Below are 14845 nucleotides of genomic sequence, written 5' to 3'. Positions count from 1 at the left end.
TCAAATGTTTATCAACACTGAAATATTTTTAGTAAATGGAAAATTAAAAGTTTATGAATTAGCAATTCAAGAGTAATTTCTATTGATTTTTGTAATAAATTTTAAAATATTAACTAAAAAAAGGTTTTTTTTTGAGTATTTTGATTATTTTCACTGACCGAACAGCTATTGGCTTGACCAAGTATGATTATTTCATTATAAATTGATTAAACATATGGAAATTTTGAGCCTCTACTGCAGAGAAATAAAGAAGGTTTGTGCTTCTTTTAAGAGTCATAAGATTTTTTTGTTTTTTTAATATTTGCTATTTCGGATAACGAGAAAATTCTAAGGACACGGAGTTTCAGGCAATGTTGAATTTCGAATATGCCAATTTAAAGTTCAGACTGATCCCTCAAAACTTGACGAAAATTCAGTTAAAAATCTTCAAAGCGGATCGGTTCATATCCGAAAGAGGTCGAAATCTACGATGGATCAAAATCCGGAAGAGCTAAAATGCCGAATGACTCAAAATTAAAAAAAGATAAAATCTTGAAGAGCCAAAATCTGAAAAAGGTCATAGTTCCGAAAAAGTAAAAATCCGGATATAGTTTATTATCCCGACTGGGTCGGAATTTTGAAGAAATAAACTCTTAAAGAGCCAAATCTCGAAAGGGTCAAAATTTTGAATGAGCGAAAAGCCCGAAATAGTTTGAAATCCTGAATTCCTTGAAATTTCGAAGAGTCAAAATCCTGAATGGTATATGAAGAAAATAAGGCAAACATAATTTTATTCGGGTCCCGGTCAAAATCCCGAAAGCCAAAATCCCGAATTCTTAAAAGTGTCATAGCTACTCCCACGATTGCACATGCGCTTGCTGGAGGCAAAGGGAAATCTTCTGTGTCTTGGGAAATTATTCTATACATTTTCCTCCATATAATATCATCCCTTTCACGATTTTTAACATTCGGGATTTTGCCTTTCGGGATTTTAGCCTTTTCGGGATTTTGGCGTTCGGGATTTTGGTTTTCGGGATTTTGGCTTTCAGGATTTTGGCTGCCACCGATATGGACTATATGTCTATAACCCACCAAAAAAAATCCTGCAAGTTGGAGTTTCAAGAAATTATCCAATGTGATTTCGATTCTAAGGGCCCAAATAGATTCAGGCTGATCCTTGAGAATATTTAGCCTGTAGAACTTAACAATAAGGATTTATCCCAAACTGTCATTTACTTAGGGCTTAGGATCATCAGTTAGAAGTCCTTTACATAAATTTCCTTTACGTAACCTTTTGTTATCGAATTTTAAAACCCAAATACTCTCGAGGATCAGCCTGTGTCTATTTGGGCCTTAACTCTTCGGAATTTTGACTCCTGCGGATTTAGACCCATTCGGGATTTTAGATTTGTGAAGGTTCAAACCATTCGGAATTTTCGATGTTCGGAATTTTGTCCCAATTGGGGATTCTGACCCATTTGGGATTTTGATCTTTTTGAAATTTTGGTTGTTCAGAATTTTGACCCATTCGGTATTTTGACCCATTTGGGATTTTGACGTTTTCGGGATTTTAACTCTTTGGGATTTTGACCTACCCAGGATTTTGGATTTATAGAATTTTGGCTTTTGGAATTTTGGAAAAAAATTAGTTTAAATTATTTACTAAATCAGATGTGGCTATAATAGCTTATAACAAATAAATTTTCCATCGTTTTCATCCCGGCGTAGGTTGGAACCGACGCTAAGACGGCGATGGCCGCACGGGGGCTGGGTCAAAAAAGAAATAGAGAGATGATAATAAATAATTAATAATAAATAATAACAAATAAATAGCTTACAACCGTTAGAAGCCTTGAATATGTAAATTTGTTTCATAAAATTTTCGAAAATTATTTTATTTTTATTGAGTATTTTGGACAATATGGTATACAAATTGTTCTTTCTGTAGAAGTTCGTGAGAGGGCGTGGCTTAATTTTCAATGTATTGTATTATTCTGATATTAACCACGATTCATGTATAGTGGTCTTCACAAAAAAATACTCAAATTTTTTTTTGTTAGTGTATAGATTATCTTTTATCATAAATAAGTTATCAGTTAATTAAATTTATGTATCATAAAAATATTTATGCATCGGGAAATCTAGTCTTGAAGGTTTAAGTGACATTAAAGAATGTAATAAAATTAAACTTGTTACTAACGCTCAACCAAAAGTTCGAATACGGTTTTAAGGATTTCAATTAAGAAAGCATCTGAGCTCTAATAAGCTTATACAAGTTAATCACTAAATTTTCCTTCAAAATTTATTTACTTTAAAGTTATTTTTAAAGCATTTAAAACATGAAAATAAAAGAATAATTTGCTTGAATGACTTGAAAACTAGTTTTGCATTTTGCAAATTTTACTTTCCATAAATATCGTGAAGAGGAGTAAATCTATTTCCCTGGAATATATCATTCCTATTACGGAATTTTATTAAAGAGATAAAGCAAAATTACTTACTTCTGAGCGAGAATCTGGCACTGTTCCTCGGGCGATGGCAATCTGTGGTCAAGCGGCATGTCGTCTGGCGAGGCGGGCTGAGTGTTGTGGATGCGATAGCTGCTGATGACCGTGATGTCGTCTGGCTCGTCCTCGTCTCCAGATGGTGGGGTGCAGGGAGTCACCACGACAGCCGGGTGGGCGCCTGAGGCGTCCGTTGTGTTCAGCTGTCCGGTGAATCCCACACGTGGCACACAGTCCGGCGTCACTGTGATATCCCCAATAGCCTCTAGTGATGTCCACTTCCTCAGGTCGTCAATTGCAGCCGGCTGAAATAAGTGGTTTTATCAGTTTTGCAATTTCCAGTCCATCACGAGTTCAAATGTTATAGGATGAAAGGGTACTCAAATGCAATTTCATGAATCAATGGATATTTCACAATAAAAAAAAAACTCCTTCAAATAAATAATTGAATGTGCAAGGGCTTTTTTCGACAAACAAATTATTTATTTGTTATTTTGTTTAAAACTCCAATGTAAACTGAAACGATTTATTATTGAATTATCACGCTTCTACTCGAACGTGGTGGAGGTTTCAAACAAATGGATGATAAGTTCGCATTTCAGTTAGCGTCACGTACAATAACCACGCAAAATTTGTGCTAGATTTTATTACTATTCCATTTAAAATTGCCTTCGTCCGGGGGTTAAGTGCTCTGAAATTATTTGTGAAATATTGTTGTAAAATTTAATTATGTTATGAACCTTTTAAAGGAAATGAACAGGGATTTTTTTCTCTCATTCTCAAAAATTTTAATGAATTTTCATAAGTTACAATTCCAGACAATTTTCACTGATTTACTGAACTAATCGAGAGAATTTGACAAGTTTATTACAATAATAAAATCGTATTTCTAGGACATTGTGTTATTTGAAAATATGGCCATAATCTCAAGGCAAAGTTACGCTATCGATTTTTCTTAAAAATAGGGGAGATTGGGGATGTTTGGGACACTTTTTCATGTTTCGACTTTGAGGCATTATTTCAAAAAGCCAAGAAACTGTTTCAGAATTTCGTATGGCCCATAGTATACTCACAGGTAAATTGACTTAAAATAAAATTTAATTTTAATTTTTTTTTTTGTAAAAAAGCTTTTAAATCTATCGTTCTGTAAGTTATTTATTAAGACTATTTCTTTTTATTTATTTGCACTCTTTCAAGGACTAAATACAATGTTTTTGCATTATTATACCGATTATACCTAATTCAATATAGGCGTTTAAATCTTCAGTGTTAGAATTTTAATTATAAATGATAAAATAATGTTTGTCCCAAAAGTTTGCACACAAGTCTGTACACAAGTTTATTCACATATGGGATGGGATGGGACCGATAAAATATTTTTTCAATACCTTCTGATTACAAATTCAACCCTTTCATTGAGAAACCTTTATTCGATTTCAGTTACATTCACCCTAAGCATTAAAGGGTGTTGAATTGAAGATGGGAAGAGGTTTGAGTTCTACGTATCATTGTACATATATGGGGGAATAATTCGATAAACGATGTGATAAAATGTTCTTTTGAGGATCTGGGGATGGTATTTTGAGTGCAATGTGACCACCATTTGTCATATAACTGATGTCAATACATTCAAGAAGATTTGGTATGCTTTCAAAGTGCTGTTTGCAGGAATTTTGTGTATTCTGCAGCTGAAGTGGCTCTTGAGATGCATCGGCAAACGAGAGAAAAATGTCAATATTCATCTTTGTGGTTGATTTATCTCATGTGAATTCCCCCTTTTTAGTTGCTTTTCTCCCGAAAATATTTCTCTGGGATTTTTCTCGTGACATGCCTGTCAGTTTGGGAAAAATTGTGTGATTGATATGTGAGATGGATTGGGAGACATTTCGAAATCACAGATACAAGAATATAAATTTTTAGCATGGTGTTATAAGGTCAATAGGGCGATGAACTCTCTCAAACCATGCTCTGAGCCTTATTCCACTGCATTGTTTGGTTTATTGGGTGATTGGAAGGAGAAAATAGCAAGTGAAGGATTTTAACGATGAAATATGTAAATCCAAGAACAATTTATGGATGCTATCCTACTGTTCAGGAATCGCAATAGGGGAGATTCCTGACCGAATCTTTGGGTTGAGTTGTCATTTTGGGAATTCCGGAAGAGTAGGGAAAAGTACTCTCCCTTCGAACGTTCATGGCTGCGAATAATGCGAATTTCTTTTATTTTTCCTAAGAGAATTACACATAATTATCACGCAATTTTCAATAATTGATGATAAGCTAATTAATATTTAATAAAAATGTGTTAGTCCCTTAGCCCTTTAACGACGAGACACTTTTTACGGACAGAAAATCAATAATAAAAATTAAACCGATAAAATTTGTAAAACGTTTTACATCTAACTTTGGAAAGTTCAACAGAATCTGATTCGGTGTATTTTTTACCTCTACGTGCGATAGAGACAAAAATAGCCCGAAATTTTAAGTAATTTTTCTGACAATAACAATGAATAAATTTTCAGTCTAATGAAAAATATTACGTATGAGTAATGTAGTTTTTATTCCCAAAAGGGTTTTGCTTAAAAGAAATTGGAAGTATAAAAAATAATTAAAATCATTTTTCAATTTGAGAATTTAAAAATTCGCCATTCTTAAGCTTAAATTATTTAGTATATAGCAAATAACTGGAGACTGGAAAAAAATATCCTAGATTCGTTCAACCTTCTGCTTTGCAATTACGTACAAACATAAGGAAAAAATAACTTTAGATAGTCAGGAAAAATTATTTTCTTTATGGAGCATCGGTGTTCCAATCGTTCTTAAAGGGTTAAGAAAAATAAAAGAAAATTCACATTATTCGAAGGCATGAACGTTCGAAGGGAGAGTACTTTCCCTGATGTATGTACATTCATTCCCACATTAAGACGTATAGTTCGTCAAAATTATATATAATTTTTCTCTTTAACGAACATTGGTTAATTTATACTAAAAATATGAAATATAAAATTTTTTACTTGACATTTCGAATTAAAAAAAATTATTGAAAAGGAAAAAAAAAACAAAAATATTGTAAATCCAAATAATTTTTGAATCTTCAGGGAATTATTCATAAGTCCACCTTCGTATTATTAACATTTCCCTCATTTTCTCCCCATCCTCTTTCCCCAACAAAAACAGGTTTTCTGGGTTTAGTCGAAACGCATCTTGAGACATTTTTTTTTGAAATTGTCGGATATGTTTTAAAACTTCTTTGGATTTTTGGAGAAACGAATAACTCGCAGTAGGAAAATTTTTTAGGAGAGCGATTTGAAGCTGAGATTTTACATGCCGAGTATAGGATATTTGAGATTTTAAATCTCTATAACTTTGAAAATAATTTATCTTTCAAGTATAATATTTACAGAGAAGGTAGACGGTAAAAAGAAGTATCCAAAAAGCGAATAAAACGAATTTTGTAAAAAATCGAGTTGTTCGACTTATCTTCTGAATCGTCGATATAGGGGAGACTAGGGCACATGTAACCATTTTCGATAGATGCGAATTTGAGGTGATTTTCCAAGGACACCGTGATTTTTTGGAAAATATTTCTTAGCTCATGTTTTACCCTTGGGTATAGGCAATTCGTCGAGGGTAATGCGGATGCTGGAAAACAATTGAGTTTTCCATAAAAATAAAATTTGTGTCCCTGTGCATTTTTCTCTTTTCACAAAATACCTGGGGTAGAAGTAACCACTTTCTGGGGAGGATGTAAACACCTTTTTTCCCACTCTTGAAATTAACTTTGCACCACTCTCGATTATTTTAATTACTTAAGAGATATATAAAGACTGCATATTTTTCAAAAAAATCATGACACTTTTTACAAAGAATAATTAAAATAGCAAAAAAACTAAAAGCATGCATATCAAAGACATTTTTCAATGGATTTTCCCCATATTTTGACATCATGTGACTTTTTATTTAACACAGCGCCACCAATTTTTTTCGTAATCTATGAATTATAGATATTTCGCATGAAGGTCAATTTCCCGCTCTTTTACCTACTCATTTTGTGAAATTGAAATTGCCTGGTTACATCTACCCCAAATGCTGTTTTCTGACCAATTATTAATTCTTTTGAAATAATGAGAATCTCAATTTGTCTAGTAAATCCATAAATATAATCCTAAAAGATGTAGGAAAGAACTGGTATTGCTACATTTCGATTATTTTACACAGTTTTTAATTTCCAGGTGGAAATCCAAATGACCAAAATAATTGAAATATCAACATTTTCGGGAAAAATGATATTTATTTTTAAAGTATTAGGATTTTATTGACCAATTCTTCTGTGGACATACATCCCCATGGTATCTATGAATGCTTATGGGTTTTATCCTCTGGAGTCTTAAAATTAATGAAAAAAATCACAGTGTTTACAACTACCCCAGATTACTACTGCCCCAGTTCCCCCTATGCCTTGTATTCAATGAATGTCTGAACACTAATTTTGTATGGTAGAAGATTGAATATTAGAAATTGTGGGCATTAAGAATACTTTTTATTGAGCTTTCACTTTTCGTTCGGAAACAAGTCGTATGTTTGGAAAAATTTAGGGTTTGTTTAAGAAATGATTTTTTGAAGTTGTTTTGTTATTTGTAAAAATTTGAATCAAGCATTTTTAGCACATTAAATATTTATTTTAAAAAATCTTTATTCCTCATGATTATATACGGAAAAACAATTTTTTTCATTAGAAAAAATTTCCTAAATTTACGAGTTATACGGAATGGAGGGAGTATACATTACACTATGCAACAAATTCACAACTTTTTTTTGTTAACGGAGATCTCACATGGTACGTTTGATAGAGTAAAGTCCCTTGATTAATAATCTGACCTTAGTTTTACTCCATCACTTGACAATGTTTTTTATTAATAACTTTTATATTTTTTTCTGTTTGCCCTTACATTATGCGTTATATCTCAGGTTCTAGTGAACAAAACTTAAAAAGTGTAGGTCCGTTAGAAAGCTCATTAGCTGTGCTTCAATTTTGATAATTACATAAAACTTTGTAAAACCACTCGTTCAGAGTGTAAATTGGAGTTTCTCAAAAAACTACCAAAAAAATGGTTTTAAAGTGAGGTTTTAAAAATTTGTATAAAATAATCTAAACAAAATCTTAAAAATTCATTGACACCAGGCGATAGGCAACACTTAGGACTACAATTTTGTTTATCTAAGATATCGCGCTCCGATCACTCTAAATGCCTCATTTGCTGGTTTTTGTCATTTTACAAAAATATGAAGTAGGGGAAGTGCTTCTAATTTTGGACAGTCTGCATATAAGCATCGATATCCTAAGTTTGAAGTGCCATATTTTCAATACTAATTGACTTTTCTTGTTACTCTCTTTTCAGAAGGATTGTTTAGAAACTTGGCAAGCTATTTATCATCTCATTTTTACTAAAATTAGTTTTAATACGTTTAAAAATGAATTGATATGTAGAGGTGAATTTGACTCTTATTTTGGACAACTTGGTTATTAATTTTTACAACTTGTCTGTAAATTTGGACAGATAATCCGCCTCAACAGGATGCCCATTGTTCTTCATTTTATGAACCAATCTTACCAAGTCCTCTTCCTGGTCATGTAAGGGAAACGTGGAATGTCACAAGAAGCCCAGAAACTTTCCATATCATTCATTAAAGTGAGTTGACTTCGGTACTCCAAGTACGTGCGGATTCGCTCATTCCCTGCCCTTTCCGGGAGCCTTTCAAGGCATTTCTCACTGCATCTCTTTCGTAGAGATGATGCTCCTTCATTTCTCCAGGCATTTGTCTAACCTAGTCATCACAAAAGCTAAAACTTCACGAAATTTCGTGAGAAAAACACCTGTCCAAAATAAGAATAATCACCTCACTGGTGAATGTCTTAAAAAGTTTCCCATTTTTCACACGAAAAATATAATTCACAAGGCAAATCTCACTTCAGGTCAAATGTACAAATCATCAGTAACGTGAATCAACACAATATTCAATGAATATTCAATAATATCACTCAAAAACAGCGAACAAACTTTGTTAGTACTTCACCAAAACTAAATAAGACTGAAGTAAACACGAAGTTCTGTCATATTTCTCGTAAGCAATTGCTCACACTGAATTTTCAACAAAGCAATTTCAACTCAAATCATATTCAAATTTTAACGTATTTAGTGTTAAAATCTTCCAAAAAGAACAAATATTTAGATAGAATTCATTATTCATCAAATATTGGAATAAAAATCCATCATTTTAATCAATTTATTTTTAGTGTCCAATGTTATCCTCAAAGTGTCCAAAATAAGAAACTGGACAAAATTAGAAGCATTTCCCCTACATATTTTAGATCTAGTTTCCTAAAGATTTATGAGAAAATATCTTTCAAAACTTGTGTGAAACATACATAAATATTGAGATCAAACATACCATGTGAGATCTCCGTTAGCAAAACCGTGTTGCATAGTGTTATGCCCAACGCACAATAACTGTTGTTTGGTCAACATGTTTTTGACATTTGAATGAGAGTGAGTGAGATCTAGATCTAGTCATCTCGCTCATTCTCATGGGAAATTTTGAAAACATGTTTACAAACAAAAGTTATTGTGCGCTGGTCATTATTGAAAAATAAATATTGAAAAATAAAAATTGAAACATTTAGTTTTTTTAAGGAGTTACATCTTTTGGAACCGTGCTTTGGGGGTAGTTAAATGCAATTACAATTTTTTCAAGGGTTTTATACTAATGGACTATAACTTGCATTGAATTATTAACTACCCTTTATTTTTCATTTAGTTATTGCTTAACTGAAAATATGTAGTATAATTCGTTAAATTATTCTTGAAAATGGAATCAGTGAATATAATATTCTTATGAGAAATTTTCCCATAAATTCGAGGATAGGGGTTCTCAGAAAATATATGGGTTTGGATGGACTTCAGCTGAAGCGGCACTTACCATTCTTGTTTCAATCTCCACATCAATATTACACCTAATACGACGTCTCGTTTGCCCAAGAACAGGGGTACACATGAAAATCTCTGCTACGGAGGTTCGTCGTCCATCCTGGCCCAGCAATCGATCCATTTCTCGCATCACACAAACGGGCGTCTTTGCGGCCGCCTCGTACAGGTTCCTAACTGCCTGGGAGCGAGTTGCTGGTGTGAAGAGGGCCGTGGCGAAGGTCTCAGTTGACTTGAAGTGATTCTTGATGTGCACGAATGTGGCCAAGTCACCCTCAGCTGCAATGCAAAGAGGAAATGATGCGAATTAGATGAAAAGAGAATTACGGACAAATGGAAACAAGTGGCTGTTTTAACAAGAGTCGTGACTGAAATATTAATTAAGATCTCTCTTTAGTGAGGAAATTCATCCTTATGGAAAGCATGAATTGGCTCACCGCAGTGACTTATTTAATTTTACATTGATGTCTGATTGTCATCTCAACGGGTCACCAAAAATCCGATGGCTATTAATCATTGTTGCTAATTAAAGTCTCTGGAAAAAGAACATTTTATTGCCCATTTGCTGCCCCCGAAAAGCCAGATAAGATTTATATATACTCTAACCATGACTCTGAGACCTCGGAGAACCATATGGCTAGGATATTTCTTCTCAAGTACCTCCATCAGACAACCCATTATATAACAAGACGCCAGAACGCCCACACTTCCAGCAGAAGGAACGCTTCCACACGTATTCTAACTGAATGTTGGGTGTTGATTCACCGGCATGCAGTGCACAAAAAGTGTACTTAATTTATGGGTACTTCTTCCATGAAGACCCACACTATCGTGACTCAACCCTCACCTTTTCAGGACTACAGTTGGGTGTCTAAAGGGCAACTCAAACTGACCATTTGATGGGGCGAAAGTGCTGCGGTTGAGATGGAAAACCACTTGTGAAAATGAAAACCACCTCAATTCAAACACTTCTGGGACCAAGTCGAGCTACATTTTAACCCATCAATGTCCAGCTATAGTCATGTGTATGAATCACGCTGGGTGATTCGTGAAATTACCTAAGAGAACTAAAGAAGAAGTGTCCGGAACAGTATCATAAATTTCAAAGGGACTAACACATGGGATTCCACCTGAGAGACACTTTTACGAGATAAGTTTCGAACACTTGCAATTTTCACGAATGAAGTCCAAATGTAGTTATATTTTTTTTCAGGAAAGTGGATTCTCACCTTTGCACTATAAGATCCAAACGAGGGGTCAGTACGTTCGAATGATACTTCCTGGATTCTAATGAATTCTCAATGAAGGTAACTTTGCGGATTGAATCGAAATTATTTTAAATTCTAAGATTAATGTAATGGGTTTTTGACTAATAAAATATAACACATAATTTTCTATGTGACATCAAAATAAAAGAATCACTTTCCCGTATTGTTTTTAATATTTTTAACCCTTTAACGACGAGACAGTTTTTGCGAACCGAAAATACGCAATAAAAATGGAACTGATAGACAAAATCAGTAAAAAGTCTTACTTCCAGACTTAGAAAATCCAACAGAGTCTGATTCTGTGTATTTTGTACCTCTATGAGCGATAGGGACAAAAATAGCCTAAAAATTTAAGTAATTTTTTTGACAATACCAATGAATGACAGTTTTCACTCTAATGAAAAATATTATGTTTAAGTATTGTAGTTTCTTTTTCCAAAACGGTTTTGCTTAAAATAAATTGGAAGTATAAAAAAAAGTTAAAATTAGTTAACATTATGAGAATTTAAAAATTCATCATTTTTGAGCTTAAAAATTTACTAATAGCAAATGGCTGGAGAAGTGCAAAAAATATCCTAGATTCATCCAACCCTCTACTTTGCAATTACGTACAAACATAAAGAAAAAATAACTTTAAGTAGTCAGGAAAAATAATTTTTTTTATGGGACACCGGTGTTCCAATCGTCCTTAAAGGGTTAAAAGACATTACAGAACTAGCAATTTTTAAAGTCTTTATTTTCTTGAAGGGTTTATAGTGAATCTCCTTGTTTATTTCTTAGTTTTCTTAGAGAGAAGAAACGGTGGTTTCTCTAAATTTTTATTACACTTTAGTCAGTTTTTATTTCCTCTTTATATAGCTGAGATTCTTTACAATCTGTGTTTGTTTTCTACTTTTTTGCTCTTAATATTGTCATTTTAATTAGCAGTTGTCACATTTTTCTCATCATTTATATGATATATCAGGGAATTACTGAGTCAGGTGATGAATAAGTTGTGACGATTGCCAATCCAAGAAATTATTTATAATTTTTTTTTAGTTGTCATTTCCTAGTACCATTACTCAGTTTTTTTTACCGTATTTACTTTAGAATATCGTCAAGAACGATAAGACGGCGGTGGCTATCATTACTTAAACTTGCTAATACTCAAGAGCACTATCACACAAGCAGTACGGGGAGGTAGGGCTATTTTGAGCTGTGTGGCTAAATAGATATATGCAATTTTTTCGCATATTTCTGAAGCAAGCTGAGCTTTACAATTATTTTATTTAGTTCCTCAATTGTTTTGTAGAGCTGAATTATGTCCAACGCACAATAACTTTTGTTTGTAAACATGTTTTCAAAATTTCCTATAAGAGAGAGCGTGATTACTAGATCTCGGTTTCATTCACTCTCATTGAAGTGTCAAAAACATGTTTACAAAACAAAAGTTATTGTGCGTTGGGCTTTACATTACAATAAAGTTTAGTTTCCTTTAGAAGTATGCGAAAAAATCATGTATTTATGTAACCCGTTAGCTCAAGATAGCCCCACCTCCCGGATTGCAAATAAACCAAAAAATAAAATAATATTAAAGCTATCTTCTTTAGTAAACCACTACTGATGGACAGCTGGAAAAATTTAGGAGCATTCAAATCCAAATTCCTCTTAAGTATATTAAATTTCTCTTAAATTACATGATTAAAAATCTATTAAATTAAAATAGTTTTCGTTTTACGAGTTTCTACAAAAATTAAAATATCCATCTAATGTGTGTGTCTGTTTTATTTTAAATGATCGTAAAATGAGTTTTTAATAGGTTGTTTAAACGAATTATGTGATATAGGTGTCATTGAGCTAGGGCAACATTGAATTTACTTTTTTTTTTAAATATTTCTAAAGGAAGCTGCTCCTGTGCTTGAACGTAAACTAATTTAGATAAGGGAAGAGTACCCCTGAGCGGAATGTTAAGAGCCATGCTCGATATTTAGTTGAAAATATAAGCCTCAAAATACTATTTGGTATTTTGGTGTATGTTAATCGGCATAATACTGATCCATTTAACTATATCTGCGCATTTGAATTGAAATTTTTTACAATAAATTAATAAAAAATAGATGTAATCGCAACTATGCACTCTGTACCTAAGATCGTCATAAATTTAATCAGGAAATAGTATAACATTTCTTTAAAGAAAATTTTCATAAATTCTAATTAAATAAAATGGAATATAAATGTCAGTTAAATCTTTGAACTATCCAGGATTTTTAAATTTAATAAAATTTTCGGGATAGGAGACTTGGGATATTTACAAGAATTTATAATTAAAGCAGTGAAAGCGTATTGCATAGCAAAATAAAACGATGTTTAAAAATATTGCCAGTTAATTTATTAGAGCATGATATTTAAGAAAATTTTGGGTCTATGATGCTATGTTTGATGATTTTTAAAACAAGTTTAAAAAATATTCTTATAATAAATTAACTATAATTATTCTTAAAGAAAATAAATAAATTATATAATCGCTTATAATGGACTAAGTTTTTTTTCTGTTTTATCGTTTTAATATTGATAGCTATGGAAATTATTTTTCAAATTTTTATTAGAACGTTTTACAACTGAAGAAAATTATCATAATTCTGAAATTTATTGTGAATTTTATGCCCTAGACACACTTACGACTTAAGCCGAGAGACGACTTAGTGGAATATGATGGAAATGAAATTTAACCATTATTTAGAATATATTTACACTAAGCCGTCTCTCGGCTAATCCTCATGTCTGTCAAGGCCCTTACACTTGGGCCCTTTAGTCGGTAATTCGACTATCTAATCCAAAAAATCTTAACAAATGTAGAAGAAGTTCTGATAAATGGGACTTTGTTCTTTTAATTCCCATGCGAACCTGCCCCTCAGTATAATTCTATAGATTTTCATCAAGCAAATTTTCTCGTGAACTTCTTTTAAGATGATAAGTAATTTAACGTAGAAGTTTTCACTATTAGGGGATACATCTGAAAGAAGTTTTTGAATTATTTAAAATACGTACCTATATTAAAGTTGAACAAATTTAATTGATGTCTATTTCTCTAATTTTTTTTCTGTTCAAACATTCCGCAAAGCATTTGTTATATTGTGCTGCCCAATTTGCATTATAACAAAATATTTTTTGAGAGTATAATTTTTGAATGTCAGTACAATTCTTTGAGACTTGTACTATGATCTCCCACACCTTAAGTGTTTTGTACCAGAAAAGGTCATTACTCACGAGCGAAATCATTCGCGCAATAAATAAAAGTTTCTTGAATAGTTGTGTCTGCTCCAAGAACTTCCCCCCAAAACTTTCTTCCAAACACCAAGAATATTTCTTATACCGCATCGCCTCGAGTTATTCTTGTGTCTCTCACCTTTACACCGATGTTTTCTCTGGCAGTTTAAATTAGTTTCCACCCCAAATACCTCACATCCTCTGTGACCCTAACAAAGGGTGGGAAAAGTTGAATAGAAGTGCCTCTTGGCGGGAAATTCAATCCAAGGTATACATTTCGCGAGATGTTTCTGAATAAAAGTGTCGGCAGAGTTAAGAAAGGGGTAAAAAGAGAGGTTCCAAAGATAAGAAGATCTCGGTCTTTTAATTAACATATAACTTATGGGTTACATTGGGAGAGATCTTGTCACGTACCGGTGTTAATTGGATCCAGTGTTTTTTTTCTCTTGCTAAACCACTTGCTGTAACATATAAATTAATCATCATGCTCTTGGGAGAGAAAGAATGGACCACCAGCGTTTTTTGGGTGAGGAATTGCATCAACAATTAATTTTCCCACAGGAAATGTTGTATATTTTTCACTTGCCGGGAGAAATTGCTTGATTTTTCTCCAGTGAGAAAAAACAAGGGAGTTGAAATTGAATTTCTCAGCTTGTCACTATTTGAGATTGTGGTTCTTTAATAATCAGCTTTTGTGATGGTGCGGTTAGTCGATCACGACAGATCGAGATAATAAGCACAGGATTGAAGAAGATAGGAAAGTTTTACACAACTTAATTTTTTTTTCAAAATTCTTTTGATAAATGAATGTGTAGGGGAAAGTGCTCTCCCTTCGAACGTTCATGCCTTTGAATAATGTGAATTT

The 14845-nt window shown here is 32.8% G+C and overlaps 1 protein-coding gene across 4 annotated transcripts in view; it reads right to left on the bottom strand.

The window, feature by feature from the left end:
* LOC129799685 (mucin-2) overlaps nt 1–14845 on the bottom strand; it is a 171766-nt gene that overhangs the window by 14313 nt on the left and 142608 nt on the right. For all 4 annotated transcript variants that reach the window (XM_055843816.1, XM_055843815.1, XM_055843818.1 and 1 more), the window contains exons 3-4: nt 9462–9745; nt 2481–2788 (exon numbers count right to left, since the gene is read on the bottom strand). In XM_055843816.1, the coding sequence (XP_055699791.1) occupies nt 2481–2788; nt 9462–9745 (592 nt within the window). The remainder of the gene's footprint in view (nt 1–2480; nt 2789–9461; nt 9746–14845) is intronic.

The sequence above is a fragment of the Phlebotomus papatasi genome, chromosome 1 (genome assembly GCF_024763615.1).
Source record: "Phlebotomus papatasi isolate M1 chromosome 1, Ppap_2.1, whole genome shotgun sequence".
NCBI classification, from domain to species: Eukaryota; Metazoa; Arthropoda; class Insecta; order Diptera; family Psychodidae; genus Phlebotomus; species Phlebotomus papatasi.
The sequence above is the reverse complement of the archived record's forward strand: the minus strand, read 5'-3'. Positions and strand labels throughout refer to the sequence as shown.